The 13,780-nt window shown below is 59.2% G+C and overlaps 1 protein-coding gene across 7 annotated transcripts in view; it reads right to left on the bottom strand.

The window, feature by feature from the left end:
* Positions 1 to 38: 38 nt before the first annotated feature.
* The window catches only part of ITGB4 (integrin subunit beta 4), a 31,422-nt gene continuing 17,680 nt past the window's right edge, over positions 39 to 13,780 (bottom strand). For 4 of the 7 annotated variants that reach the window (XM_059908868.1, XM_059908869.1, XM_059908867.1 and 1 more), the window contains 18 exons: positions 13,351 to 13,499; positions 13,077 to 13,256; positions 12,098 to 12,246; positions 9,021 to 9,225; positions 8,057 to 8,214; positions 7,532 to 7,712; positions 7,248 to 7,385; positions 5,201 to 5,383; positions 4,982 to 5,113; positions 3,666 to 3,863; positions 2,891 to 3,127; positions 2,582 to 2,740; positions 2,008 to 2,157; positions 1,258 to 1,446; positions 1,007 to 1,162; positions 760 to 924; positions 559 to 666; positions 39 to 451 (listed from right to left, as the gene is read on the bottom strand). In XM_059908868.1, coding sequence (XP_059764851.1) covers positions 312 to 451; positions 559 to 666; positions 760 to 924; positions 1,007 to 1,162; positions 1,258 to 1,446; positions 2,008 to 2,157; positions 2,582 to 2,740; positions 2,891 to 3,127; positions 3,666 to 3,863; positions 4,982 to 5,113; positions 5,201 to 5,383; positions 7,248 to 7,385; positions 7,532 to 7,712; positions 8,057 to 8,214; positions 9,021 to 9,225; positions 12,098 to 12,246; positions 13,077 to 13,256; positions 13,351 to 13,499 — 2,977 coding nt within the window. In that variant the 3' untranslated portion in view covers positions 39 to 311. The remainder of the gene's footprint in view (positions 452 to 558; positions 667 to 759; positions 925 to 1,006; positions 1,163 to 1,257; positions 1,447 to 2,007; positions 2,158 to 2,581; positions 2,741 to 2,890; positions 3,128 to 3,665; positions 3,864 to 4,981; positions 5,114 to 5,200; positions 5,384 to 7,247; positions 7,386 to 7,531; positions 7,713 to 8,056; positions 8,215 to 9,020; positions 9,226 to 12,097; positions 12,247 to 13,076; positions 13,257 to 13,350; positions 13,500 to 13,780) is intronic. The other 3 variants (XM_059908871.1, XM_059908872.1, XM_059908873.1) reach the window with 3 other exon arrangements.

Genomic DNA, 13,780 nt, shown 5'->3' with positions numbered 1-13,780 from the left:
TCTGGGCAGGCCCCAGAAACATGGACAGGGCAGAGCCAAGCGGTAGCAAAATCTTTTATTAAGTGGAGAACAAAGCTGGGACCTTGTCATGCTGGTCCTAGCTCTTTGGTTACAAATGGGCTTGGGCCCAGGGTAGGAGGGCAGCCGAAGGGCCTTCCGGGACCACTTCATGCCTCCCAGAGGACACCTGCCCCCTGCTCTGTGGCCAGAGGCACCGGTCCTGTGATCAGCATGTGGGTGGGCTGGCCGCCAGGGGTCCAAGGATGGAGTAGCTGAGGCAGCGCCAGGGAGAGGAGGTGGGGGTCGGGGGCTCAGGTCTGAAAGAACTGTTGGTCCACGTGGGTGCTGAGGGTTCCACTGGTGGTCAGCGTCCGGCTCACAAACTCCTGTGTCACGTGCCGGGTGAGGGAGCCATGGGCTTCCAAGTGCTGGGACCCCAGGGTCAATCCGTCTGCAGGGGAAGAGGTATTGAAGGGTCTACCTGGGTCCCCAACCCCCTCTCCTCTGTTAGCACTGTGCTCCCCCGGGAGAGCCAGGAGCCCCCGCCGGGCAACTCACCCAGTAGGACGGGCTCAGTGGTGCTGGAGTGGGTGGTGGTGATGCTGTACTCTCCTGGCATTGGGTGCTGGAAGAGCCCCAAGTGGCTGCCCAGCTGTGGGAAGGGGCCTGGAGTGGGCAGAGGGGCCAGTCAGAGGGTGGTGCCAGGAGAAGGCGTGGCCAGAGAAGGGGTGCGGGTGAAGAAGGGGTGAAGCAGCCTACCTCCATCCTGGGACTCGATGGTGATGATACCCTCACGCTCCGGCCCGAAACCTTGGGTGGTCTTGGCCTGCACCTTGAACTTGTAGGGCACGTTCTCGCTGAGGCCTGGCACGGTCAGCCGGCTCTCGGGGCTGTCGCCATCCACCAGGAACGTGGTGGCCGGCTCTGGGCAGGGAAGATGCCTTTAGCCTCGGTGGCTCCCTCTCCACCCCTCCCCTGGTCCCCCTGACCCTGGGGCGGGCAGCACCTCCTCCGTGGGCCATCTCACAAGTCACCAGGTAGCCGAGGATGTCGCCATCAGGCCTGCGCGGCCGCTCCCAGCTCAACTGCAGAGAGTCTGGGCTCAGGGCGGTGAACACCAGTGGGCCCGGGGCGCTGGGCGTGCTCAGAGTGAAGGCAGAGCCTGGGGACAGCAGAGGAAGGGTGTCGGTGGATGGGTGGGTGGGTTTGTGGGTGCAAGATGGGGGGGCAACTGTCAGGGTGGGGGGGGCAACTCACCCGGCAGGGGGCAGAGTGGGCTCTGTGGGTGCACCTGTGACTCGATGGTGATGACACCCTCGCGCTCTGGGCCCCAGCCTTCCTGGCTCTGGGCCCGCACGCGGAACACGTAGGAGTGGTTGGGCAGGAGGTCTTCCAGCACCACCGAAGTCTGGCTGGGGTTGGGGATGTTGAGCTGATGCAGCTCACCTGGGTGGGGATGGAGGCAGGTAGCAGAGCAGGATTATTCCTTATTCCCATCCCCGGCCTGATCCCAGCCCTTCCCTAGGCTACTGTCAAGACCTAGCCACCAGCCACCCAGCATTAGTTGTGGCTTGGGTACAGGTAGGGTCAGCCTTGTATAGTGTGGTTGGTTGTTCAGGTCGAACGTTATACGAGGGATGAGTGGAACCTGAAATCCCATCTGCGTATGTTGGCTGTTTATGGGCCCAGGTCATGCTGCCGTGAGTGTGTCTGCCCACGGAAGTGCCACTTCCCGATGCCTGAAAAGACATCTCATAGGCCAGCAGAGGCCCTGGGTCCCTAGGCTGGTGAGGCCTTGTTAGGCAAAACCTAGCAGTGGGAATGATCTGGAGAGACGCCCAGGGAGATGGATGAGGACCCATCAGAAGAGGCAGTGGGGGTCTTGGAAGAGAGAGACTCTCTCAGAAAGGTGGGGTGATGGGGGGAGCATTAGTGTTCAAGGGACTTGGGTGGATTCCTGACAGTCGGGTGTCCCCGTGTGTCAGCCCGACAGCAGCCGTGTCTCACCGCCATTCAGCAGCTGGTACTCCACGCTGTAGCCCTGCAGCGCCCGCTCGCACTGCGGCTCCTGCCAGCTTACTTTCAGAGACGTGGGTCCCAGGGCTGAGAACACCAGGCGGGTGGGTGTGTTGGGCACACCTGCAGCCAAGCGGGAGCCTGGAGACAGGAGGCCACAGTCAGCCGGTGTCGGGGGTGTCTGGGCAGGAGTGCTAGTTCTAGCCCTGCCCGCCCTCAGCTGTGGTGCCTGCACTGACCGCTGGCCAGGTGGCCCACTCACCCTGCAACACCCTATCCAGGCCACCCAGCACCTCCTGAACGTCCTCAGAGTGGGTGCGGGCCCTGCCTGTGCCGAGACGGGGTGAGCCCGTGAGTCAGCCGGCCCCCACCCTCCTCAGCTGGCCTGGCCCCTCTCCTGCCCCAGCCCAGCACCCCCGGAGGACGGAAGCCGCGTTCGGCACCAGCGCTGATGTGGATGGAATGGAGGGTAAGGTGGCACGGGCGGCGGCGGCGGCGGTGGGTGGATGGGTGAGAGATGGAGCAGGACAGCTGTGGAGGCACAGGATGGCCACCCCTGTACTACCTGGGCCCCAAAAGGGTGCTGCTGGCTGCCCAGCCAGGATTATAGAGTCTCTTGAGTCCCCGGAGTGGGGGACCCCCTTCATCTGAGCCCGACTCCAGGACCCCAGGGCCCAGGACAGCGGAAGCCTGCTCCTCCCGTGTTCCCAGATGGGAGGGAGGCCTAGGGCAGGACAAAACAAGAGTGACAGGGCAGGAAGTGTGCATGTCAGAGGATGGGCAGGAGGGCGACGGCAGGCCAGCAGCCCGAGCGTCCAGGAGCTGGAAGAGAGGAAGGATTAGGGGGAGAGCAGGGGAGGTGGCGGGCACTCACTCTGGGAGGAGAGGGAGGTGAGGGTTGAGTAGTCCCTGGACAGCGTGGCCGAGTGCGAGTGTCCCGTGCGGGTCAGCGAGTGGTAGTCCCGCGAGAGGGTGGAGGACGTGCTCAGCACGCGGTGGGACAGGTGTGGGCTCAGGTGGGTGCTGTAGGCGGCGTTGCTCACAGTCATCCTGTGCAGGGAGTTGGCACTGCCCGGGAAGGCAAAGTCCATCCGCCCGTTCACCAGGTGCTCTGTGGGGTAGAGCAGGGTCACCGGACCGGCCCGCACCAGGCCTGGAGCCCCTCGGGGCAGGCTGCGGCCCTGGGAATTCCCTGGATTACCTACCCTCTGGGGGCCCTTGGCGTAAAAACAACCTGCTCCCCTTGGCCCGCCAGGGACAGAGGTCCTTGGAGGAGTCCAAGGGCCCCCTAGGCGTCTGCAACTCAGGTCCTGTGGCCTGGCAGGACGCCCCTATGGACGGCCGCTGACCTCAGCCGGGGACTCACTGCCCCTGCAGTTGGCCCTGCCCTGGGGAGAGCCCAAACGCCTGCCCTTGGGTCCCCTGAGGCCTCTGAGGGGTCTCCTTGGGCACCAGGGCCTGCCCCCTGGACACAACAGACTTGGAAGTTTGGGGGCAGTCCAGCTTTGGGGAGAGCCCCAGCGCCTGCCCTGGGGTCCCTTGGCTCTGGGGTGGGAGCCGGGCAGCCTGGCCGCGGTGGGCTCTGGCTGGAGCCCAGAGGCAGCAGACCAGCGAGCCTAGGTGGGTGCGGGTCAGGGCAGGCCGGTCACCTCCCTCCCCGCCGGTGCCCCGCGCGCCCCCTTCGGCGGCGCCGTCGTCCAGGGGCCCGCGGGGCGGCTCGGCAGAGTCGGAGGAGCGCCGGCTGCTGGCCGACGGGCGCGGGATGAGCTCCGGGGGCAGCCGCCACGTGACGCGCCGCAGGTCCAGCTCCTCCCCCAGCAGGGGCTCGAACTTCCAGCCGCTGCCGCCTTGGGAACAACGAAGGGCCGCGTTGGCACCGCCGGGAGGCGCGGGCGGCTGCGCGGAGGGGCTGGGGGAGGAGGCGGGTGGCGCTCTGACGTGAGCCCATCCTCTGGCTCTCTGGGGTCCGGGTGTGTGTGCCGAGGAGCCCGGTGGCCTGGCGAGGCCCTGGCCCGAGAGGTGGAAGAGGGCGGCCCGGGCTGCAGCCGGCGAGGGAAGACCCCTGGACCAGAGCCTGGGCTCTGTCGCCAGCTGTGAGGACTTGCTGCTCTGAGCCTCAGTTTCCCGTCTGGATAACGGAGGGAGTGAGCTCTCCCCTGCCGGCCTCCCAGGGGCACTTCCAGCAGCCAGAGTGCGTCACAGGCAGCCAAGTGTAGTGCAGCTGAGCTGGGGCACCTGATTCGTACCAGCTGCTCTTTACTTCAGACCCTCAAAACTCTCAAGACCCTTGGGCTTGGGTTCCTTAAACCCAAGCTTGACGCCACGGAGGCCTGGTATAGGCAATGATGGAGGAAAATACAAATCCCGGAGGATTTTCACTAATGGTAGTGTGTGATTGGCAGCCCATTTCACAGATCAGAAAACAGGCACAGAGAGGGTGACTCATCTGAATTCCTGCAGTGGAGCAGAGCTCAAACTGAGTCCCCAAGGGTCCCAGTCGAGGGCTCTTTGCATCACACTGTACAGGAATCAAGGAAGGAGGAGACACTGCTTTGTGGCCCCCAGAGCCAGGCCTGCCTCCTCCCGCATAGCCCTGTCCCTGGGAGGTGGCCCGAGTCCATGGCACTGCTGGTGGGCCTTCGAGTCTCAAAACTGTGTTTCCAGTCCCAGGTGCACGAGCCTGTGTGCATGTGCCCCAAGCACAGGTCTGTCTGCCTGTCCTCACACACAGACATGCACACGATTCACTTGGGCCACGTCGGCTTTGTCCCCTCTGTATCCAGAGCCAGTGTGGTGCCTGCCAAACCGTCGGCTTTGTAGATACTCGTCTGGGGCTGAGAGGGGACTTCTGGTGTGACCTTCCTGCCCAGTGCACTGGCCCCTTGGCTCTCTCTGGACACCAGTGACGGCCCCACCCTCTACCCAGGACCCCCACCTTCCTCGCAGGCGTCCCAGGCCCACTCACCAGTGTCATCAGAGACGCTGGGCCTCTGGCTGCCAGTCGGGGAGCGGAGCACGTCATCGCTGTACATGAGGAAGCTTTCGTAGTCTTCCCCGCTCTGGGCGTCCACGATGGGGATGTCCGGGATGATGGGGACTGCAGGGTGGGAGCAGGTGAGCCGGGGCCCCAGCCTCGGCCTCCTGCCCGCCCCTGTCTGCCCTGTGCCTCCCGCCCACCACTCACTGGACATGGGCCGCTTGGGCTGGGTGGCCAGGTTGATGATGGCCTCCCGCTCAGGCCCCCAGCCTGCCCCGTTGCGAGCCTTGACTGTGTAGCGGTACGGCTGGGACTCCCGCAGGTTCTCAATGAGCAGCGTCCGCTTCTTGGGGCTGTCTACCAGCACCTTCTTCATGGGCCCGATGGGTCCTGGGACAGGGAGAGTGCTTCAGAGGGGTCATCCAGCTTCTGGCCTGGTGCCTGCCTCTGACGCACCAGGACTGTTGCACAGCCCCTGAAGCGCACCCAGGAGTTTGGGGAATGAGTCAGGGAGCAAGCAACTGTCGAACCCCAGCTGCATGCCAAGCCCGGAGAGCCTGGGTGTGACTGGCTTAGAGAAGGCTCCACGCGGCTCACTGCTAAGTTAAGTGGCAGAGACAGACCGGACTCAAGTCGGCCCCACTGTCACCGCTACCAATTGGTAAAGGGTCCTGCGTCCATGTGCGTCTGTGTGACGCTGGCTCCCGAGGCTTGGGCGCCCTCACCACCTGTGCCTCGCTGCCCAAATGCACGGCTGCCCTGGTCACTTGGGCAAGGACGGGAGGAGAGAGGCAGGCCTGGACCTGCACCTGAGGACCGGCTGAGGCTTGTGAGAGCTAAGGGCGAGAGCAGAGGGGAAGCAGCTCTCCTCCGCCACACCTAGAAGGGTGGACGCAAGCCCTGGGAGAGAGGAGGAAGAGACCCCAGGCTGCTCTGAGCAAGTTACGGTGCCTAGGCCCCCGTGTGACAAGATGGGGCCCTCTATGTTGGAAGACGTCTGGGAGACCAGAAAATGTCCCAGTTTCCAAGGGGTCCAAAGGAGGGCTCTGGAAAAACAACACCTGCTAAGCTTGATGCTGTTTGTTTGTTTGCCCCACCGCGTGGCATGCGGGATCTTAATTCCCCAACCAGGGATCGAACTCATGCCCCCTGCAGTGGAAGCATGGATTCTTAACCACTGGACCACCAGGGAAGTCCCTTGATGCTGTTTGATAAGTGAGCAGCTGTGCTCCAAGAATTGGCTGATGTTGGGCTGTCAGCCCGGGGAGGTCTCTAACTGCCCTCTCTCATCTCTGTCCACCAGGGGGAGAAGGGAAGGGGGCCACCCCAAAGTTGCTGACGCCCTTGGGCCAGGAGGTCTGCCTCACACATTCGTGACACAGCGGAGGCCTCAGCAGGCTAAGGCCATGGGCTGAAGCCACCAGTCATTCCTGGGATTAAAGGCTGGGTCAGAAGGCACTTCCTGACAGTGGTCCATGAGTGGACCAGGTGTTGTAAACTCAGAATGAGCCAAGGATGTGATGCAGCTGCTGAGAAGCTTGTGCTTGGTCAGCCAGGCTAGTGAAGAGCAAGGAGCCTGAGGCCCAGAGCAATCCTGCTGCCCTCTGCCCTGTTGGGCCACCCTGGGGCTGCTAAGCCTGACTCACTTTAGGGTCCGCAGGTCCTATTTGGGGGTGGTCAGCTCTCCATCCCTGAGATGGACCAAACAGACGTGAGAGCACCAGGAGGAGGGCCCTGCACCAGGCGAGAGGCGGGACCAAGTTCCCTCAAATAGTTTCTCATCCTGACAACTGGCAGGGGTCATCCCTCCCCTTTCCAGGACTGGGAGAAAAATAACAGTTCTGCCAGATGCTTTGGCCTAGGGCTGCCAGATAAAATATTGCATGAAATGTACTAGAAAAATTGTCTATTTGAAGTTCAGGGTGTCCTCCGCTTTTATTTGCTAAATCTGTCACCTCTACTCTGGCCCTAAGAGAACCGTGTAGAATTGAGCCATTCTAGTTACCTGCATGGGCAGGCAGCCCTGGACACTTGTGACCCCACTGCACATATATAATCTCAGGCCTTCCATCCCTACCTGCCCCGGGAGCTTCTGGGCTTGGCTTTGGAACGCAACTCAGCCCAAACCTGACCACAAAGCTAACGATGCCCCAGGCAATCAGACATATGGGCTCATCCACTGACCGGGACGCCGTGACCTCCTCCCACTCTCCGCCCCCTCCCTGGAGGCAGAAGGAGAGGCCCACATCCTTACGGTTGTCCTCGTTGACCAGGCCATAGCAGACCTCATAGGCTGTGATCTCGCCGTTGGTCTCGGCCGGCTCAGCCCAGCTCAGCTGGGTCACGGTGGAGGAGACGACATTGAAGGCCAGACGCCCCGGCTCGCTGGGTACTGGAGGGGGAGGGGATGCAGGAAGAGAGCTGTCAGCCGCAGAGAGGGGGCAAGAGTTCTAGGGGGTCGGGGGACAGGGCTGGGCACGCTGGCATCAGGGTAGCTGGGGGGCAGACAGGTGGATGGACGGAAAGGCGAGGCCTCACCTTCCGGGTGAGTGCGACAGGACACCAGGGAGCTGTAGGGGCCCTCGCCCTGCGCCCCGTAGGCGCACACCTTCATCTCGTAGTCGCAATACGGGTACAGGTTGGTGAGCTCCACCGAGGGCACCTTGCTGTCGAGGAGGTGGGCTTCGGACTCAGAGTCACCCTGGATCCAGTACTTCACCTGCTCCCGGGGCGGGGCTGGTCAGTGGGGAGCAGCTGGCAAAGCTGATCGTCCCTCCACTGAGCCCTGCCCTTGTTACCCGCTTTGCGCACAGACACGGAGGGACCGAGTGACCTGCCAGGTTCACACAGCAGGGCTGGGGCAGAGCAGAGGTGTTTCTGGGCTGGTGGGGCCACCGTCCAGGAACTTGCCTCTCCCCCGGGGCACAGATGGGGGTTCCCCCATCCACTGAGGCCAAGCATGCCCTCTCCTCTCCCTCAAGGGCCCTCTGCCCCCGGGTGGCCCACCTCCCCACTATGTGCCCTGCCTCCCCATCCATCACCCTCATCGCCCCCCCACCTTACCCGGTACCCTGTTGGCTTGCCAGGAGGGGGCAGCCAGTTGAAGTGGATCTTCCGGGACCCGGCGGCCTTGGCATTGGGGTTCTGTGGGGCACCCAGGTCACCCCGGGGGAGTGGGGGTGATGACAGGGTCTGGCCCATTAAGTTCCCGTCCAGTTCATCTGTAGTGGGTCAAGCCAGGGCAGGGCAGCCAGCTGAGACCCCCTGCTGCTTTGAGGGGGGCAGGAACCCACCGTCGCCACCAGGGGGCGCCAGAAGCCCAGTTAAACCCCAACGCTCCTTCCCTGCACCCCCCTCAACTGAGACCTGCCAAAGGGGGTCTCTAGAGGGCTGGTGCCCCCATTAGTAAAGCACAGGGCATCCTGCCAAACTTGGGGGGGCCCAGGAGGGTCTCTGGAGGGACGAGAAGGAGGAGAAGGAGTTTGCTCTCTCTCTCCCTTTGGCAGCCAAGGGTGTGTCCCACGTGAGAATATTTGGCTCCTCCCAACGCCCTCCATCACTCCCGTACCCCAAGATTCCTCCTCCTCCCCCATCTTCTCTGCAAGCCTCCTCTCCGGGTGGGCTCACAGACCCCACTATACAGTTCTCAGGACCCATAAGAACTGTTTCACCCCTTCTGGGAACACCTGCATTTTAGCTGGAATTAAGGCTGAAGTCAAAGGGCTAAGGCCCTTAGTGGTGGGATTCACAGCCAGCAGCAGGCCGGTGGCCGCGTGACCCCAGCCTCTGATTGAGAGGAGGGTTGCCAGATAAAGGCAGGATACCTAGTTAAATTGGAACTTTAGATAAACAACAAACACTTTTTTAGGATAAGTACATCCCAAATAGTGCATGGGACATACTTATACTACAGATGTGGTGGTTACTTATCTGAGATTCAAATTTAACTGAGCGCCCTGTATTTTTACTTGCTAAGACTGTCAAGAAGCCCCCAGCCCTGCTTAAGCTGACTCCAGACTCTGCCTACCTCGGTCCCCAATGATGACAGTGGCAGACTGGGGCTGGCCCAGGCGGGCCCCAAACTTGGGGTTGCTGAGTTGGATGTAGAAGCGGCGGGTCTGGCAGCCCCGCAGGAGGGAGTCCATCTCCTGCAGCTCCAGGAGCTTCACCTGCAGCTCCTTCCAGGTCTCCCCAGGTTGGAATAGCAGTTCGCCCTCTGTGGGGATGTAGTCCTGGGAGTGGGAAGGGGTCAGGGTCAGACCAGGCCTGGGACAATGAGTAACGGCCCCACACCCCACCCCAACCTCACAGATAATGCAGAGACCCTCACACACAGACTGTCCCACGTGGATGCGGAATGGCTCACGTTTCTACAACACCTGTTGTGCATCAAGCACTTTACAAATATTAGCTCGTTTACTCCTCAGGGCAGTGTGAGGTAGAGATATTATTGTCCCCATTTTACAAATGAGGAAACTGAGGCACACAGAGGCGAAGAAACTTGCCCAAGTTCACACAGGTAGTGGTGGTGGAACCAGGATTTGAACCAAGGCACAGAGACAGGGATGCAGATATGGAGGGTCCCATACAGGCAGGCACTCAGCTGGGGCAGCTGAGATTTGGAGGCCCCAGACAGGGAGGGAGGAACTGTTCCCCACACTGGGGCTCTGAAGTCTGGATCCCACCAGCCCCTAGGCCCTGCCTCCCGGGTGGGGTGCTTCCAACATCTCCAGCTTCTCCCCCCCACCCCCCGCAATGCCCCAGAGCTTTCCTGAGCGCCCGTCACATGACGCCACTAGGTGGCACTGCAAACTAACATTCAATTCCAGGCACTGCTAGCCAGCCCCACTGTGCGGAAAGGGACAAACTCAAACGCTCAAAAACCCAGAAAGAAAAGCAGGAGTCGCCTGCAAGACAACTGACCTGGGGGGGATGCTTCAAAAATGTCCAGGTGACAAAAGACAAAACCGGGGAATTATTCTAGATGAAAGGAGACTAAAGACACATGGCAACAAAATGCAATGCCATACCCTTGACTGGTTCCTGGATTGGAGGGAAAAAGTTATAGAGGACATTACTGGGACATGTGAACATGGGGGGATCCGAATATGGACAAATTATTAGTTATGAGGACAATGTGACATTTCTTAAGTTAGGTAATTCTGTCATAGTTATGTAGAGTGACCTTGTTCTTAGCAGGCGCCTGCAGAAGAGTTTAGGGTCTATATGATGTCTACAATTTACCTTGAATAGTTCAGCCAACAAAAGTAAACCAAACACACTCTCTCCCTTTCTCTCTACAGTTATAGAGCTATAGATACATATATATATATTCTCTCCCTTTCTCTCTACAGTTATAGAGCTATAAATACATATATATATATATATATATATATATATATATATATAACACACACACACACACACATGCACGTATACATCTATATAGAAGGAGAGAAAGAAAGCAAGGTGAATCTACGTAAAGAGTAAATGGGTGCTAATTTTGTTAGTCTTTCCATTTTCCTGTAGGTTGAAGCTTTTCAAAACAAAAAGTTGAGAAATAAAATGTTTTTAAAAATAGTTCAATACCAAAGGATCTTTATAAAAGCATAACAGGACAGCCAGAATCTCTATAATATGGCATATTCAGTGAAAAGTTATGGGCATACAAATTCCTCTTTGGCGTTTTTATGGGGAGCCCTGGAGCAGTAATGAGAACTGTTCCTACCGATAAAAAGAAGAATAAGGTGTGTGTCGGGATCTCCTGAGTGCACGCCTGCTCCCAGGATTGCCAAGTGGGCCTGTGGGCCAGTGAGACTAGACTTTATTACTTTTTGAGTGAAGTTCTGATGTGAATATTTTTAGTTTTAAAATGTTGGTAATAGGTATAAACTGGATAACTAATGAGAACCTATGGTATAGCACAGGGAACTCTACTCAATACTCTGTAATGACCTATATGGGAATAGAATCTAAAAAAGAGTGGATATATGTATATGTATAACTGATTCACTTTGCTGTACAGCAGAAACTAACACAGCATTGTAAATCAACTATACTCCAATAAAAATTAGTTTAAAAAAACATTGGTAATAGGGAATTCTCTGACAGTCCAGTGGTTAGGACTGTGAACTTTCACTGCCATGGGCCCGGGTTTGGGTTCGATCCCTGGGTTGGGGAACTAAGACCCCACAAGCCATGTGGCGTGGCCAAAAAAAAAAAAAAAAACATAAAATGTTGGTAATAGGGGCTTCCCTGGTGGCGCAGTGGTTGAGAATCTGCCTGCCAATGCAGGGGACACGGGTTCGAGCCCTGGTCTGGGAAGATCCCACATGCCACGGAGCAACTGGGCCCGTGAGCCACAATTACTGAGCCTGCGCGTCTGGAGCCTGTGCTCCGCAGCAAGAGAGGCCGCAATGGTGAGAGGCCCGCGCACCGCGATGAAGAGTGGTCCCCACTTGCCACAACTAGAGAAAGCCCTCGCACAGAAACGAAGACTCAACACAGTCATAAATAAATAAATAAATAAATAAATAAAAGAAGGAAAAAAAAATTATTAAAAAAAAAAAATGTTGGTAATAAATTTAGAAAAACAAACAGACCTGTAAGCCAAACCAAGCACATCCACCACCTGGATTTGGCAGTTCCCCGAGACTGGGGCCCAGTGATAAAGGGGACACTGCCCTACCACACGGCCCTCCCTGCCCTGAGGGCTGCTCCTGTGGCACAGCCCAGAGAGGGCCTGCCCGGCAATGACAGCCCAGGGACATGGGGTCTGTGATCCCACGTCAAGAAGCCCAGAGTCCCTGCACAGGGGCAGACGGAGGTGTCTATTTCTCTGTGGAGAGTTTGGCTGTCCTGGTGGATCCTGGGATGTTGGGAGGGGGACACGGATGGTCTGGACATGATGAGACCTTACTCCTCAGGGCGTCACTGGCACTTTTGGTGCGCAAGTCACCCCTGCTGCAGGGTGACCGGGCAGGTGGACATGTCCTTGGGAGGCCAGCCAGCGGCACCACCAGCATCCGGAGACTCAGGCAGCTGCCACGTCCTGCTCCCAATGGGCCCTTGGGATTTGCCCTTGACCTCGTGGTGGAGACTCACCTGGTTGCCCTGCGCTGTGTTGTCCTGCGTGCAGTAGGAGACCTGGGACTTGCCGTTGTCCAGGATACGCCGGATGATGGGGATGCGGGCCACGTGCTCCCCGCGGCTGACCAAGTACTCGGGCTGCTCAAAGGACACGATCCCGCTGGCTGCAAGGAGCCAGGCACCGGTCAGGGGTCTTGGCCACAGTCCCTTCTCAGCCCCCGCCCTCCCTCTGGCCCAGCCCGGCCCAGACTCCAGGAGTCTGCTTGTCACCCCTCTCTGGGGAGGGCAGAGGAAGGGGCTGGAAAAGTCTGCCAGGAAAAGTTGGCAAGGCTGGAACAGTGTCCAACTAACATCTTGGAAGGGTCAGGGCAGAGAAAGGAGGCCGGGCAGGGGCAAGACCAGACATGAGAGCTGAGACTGAGAGCTGGGGCAGAGTAGGCCTAAGTCCTGGGGTCCTGGAGCAGGTGGGGAGGGGTCAGGGACCAGAACAGACCCTCTGGGCACCGGAAAGATGGTTATCAACAAGTCCAGGTTCCCCGAGGAACTAGCAGGGAAGGCACCGTGGGTGACAGTGGTGGGACGCCTTGCTCACCCTTCTAGATAGGCTTGGGCAGAGGGAGGCCCCAGTCCCCTCCCTGCTCTGATGCCCTGTCATCCTAGGGGGGCCCCATTCAGTCTCCCAAGTTCAAAGGCCATAGGGGAAGAACAAGGAGAGGGATGTGCAATGGCCCCAGGAGGACGTAGCACCCTCTGGTGATTATAAGAGAAGCTCCCACACTGAGTGCTTACTACCAGGCACTGTGCAGAGATGTACAGCCACACACTCCTCACAAGAGCCTGATGCCCATTTTACAGATGGAGAAACCAAGGCTCAGAGGTTAAGTCACTTGCCTAGGCCACATGGCCAGGCCCCACTTCCACTTGGATTCGAGGAGGAACAAGGGACCCCAGAGCCTCCCTTTTGGACCCCCTGTTCCCCCTGACCCTGACCGACCTTGCTCCTTGATGATGGTGATGTTGACCAGACGGCGGCCGAGGGTGGCAGTGCCCACGGGCACGTCGATGGCCTCCACCAGCAGCTGCTTCTCGTCATCGTCCTCAGGCCGGATGAAGAGAGGCACCCGCACGTCCACCAGCTCCACGCCCTCCTGGAACTCCACCATGCCCCGGGCGTCTGGGCGGGCGGTGGGGAGCCATCAGATGGGGGTCAGGGGGCCGCACAGGGGTGGGAGGTCAGAGGGAGGGGCACAGAGAGCCTGCCCACCTACCCTGGTCTGCAGTGAGGGTGTAGTAGCCAGGGGCCACCTTGAGCTCATGGAAGGCCCCCTGCTCCACGTGCTTCTCCGTCAGCTTCAGCAGGGCCTGCTTGGCCGAGCGGGGCGCCATCAGCACCGTGTCCACAATGGTGTGGTCCTGCCTGGGGGCGGGGTTGGGGGGGGAGGTGTCAGGCTGGCCAGGAGGCTGGCACTTGTCCCGCCCCGCCTGCCTGTCCTCTCTCCATCAGGGGACAAGATTCCAGGCAGTAAAAAGCAGAACCAGACGGTCCTAGAGGCCACGCTGGTCCCACCACCTCGCCCTGCAGCCTCGGCATCCTCATCTGTGAAATGAGGCCACTACTCCCACCCACCTCACCAAGAAGGGCTGGTGAAGCAAAAGTAGAGTCAGGACAGCAAAGATGTGAAGGGTATAGGCCCTGAA

The sequence above is a fragment of the Balaenoptera ricei genome, chromosome 20 (genome assembly GCF_028023285.1).
Source record: "Balaenoptera ricei isolate mBalRic1 chromosome 20, mBalRic1.hap2, whole genome shotgun sequence".
In the NCBI taxonomy this organism is placed as follows: Eukaryota; Metazoa; Chordata; class Mammalia; order Artiodactyla; family Balaenopteridae; genus Balaenoptera; species Balaenoptera ricei.
This window is presented reverse-complemented; position numbering and strand designations above follow the sequence as displayed.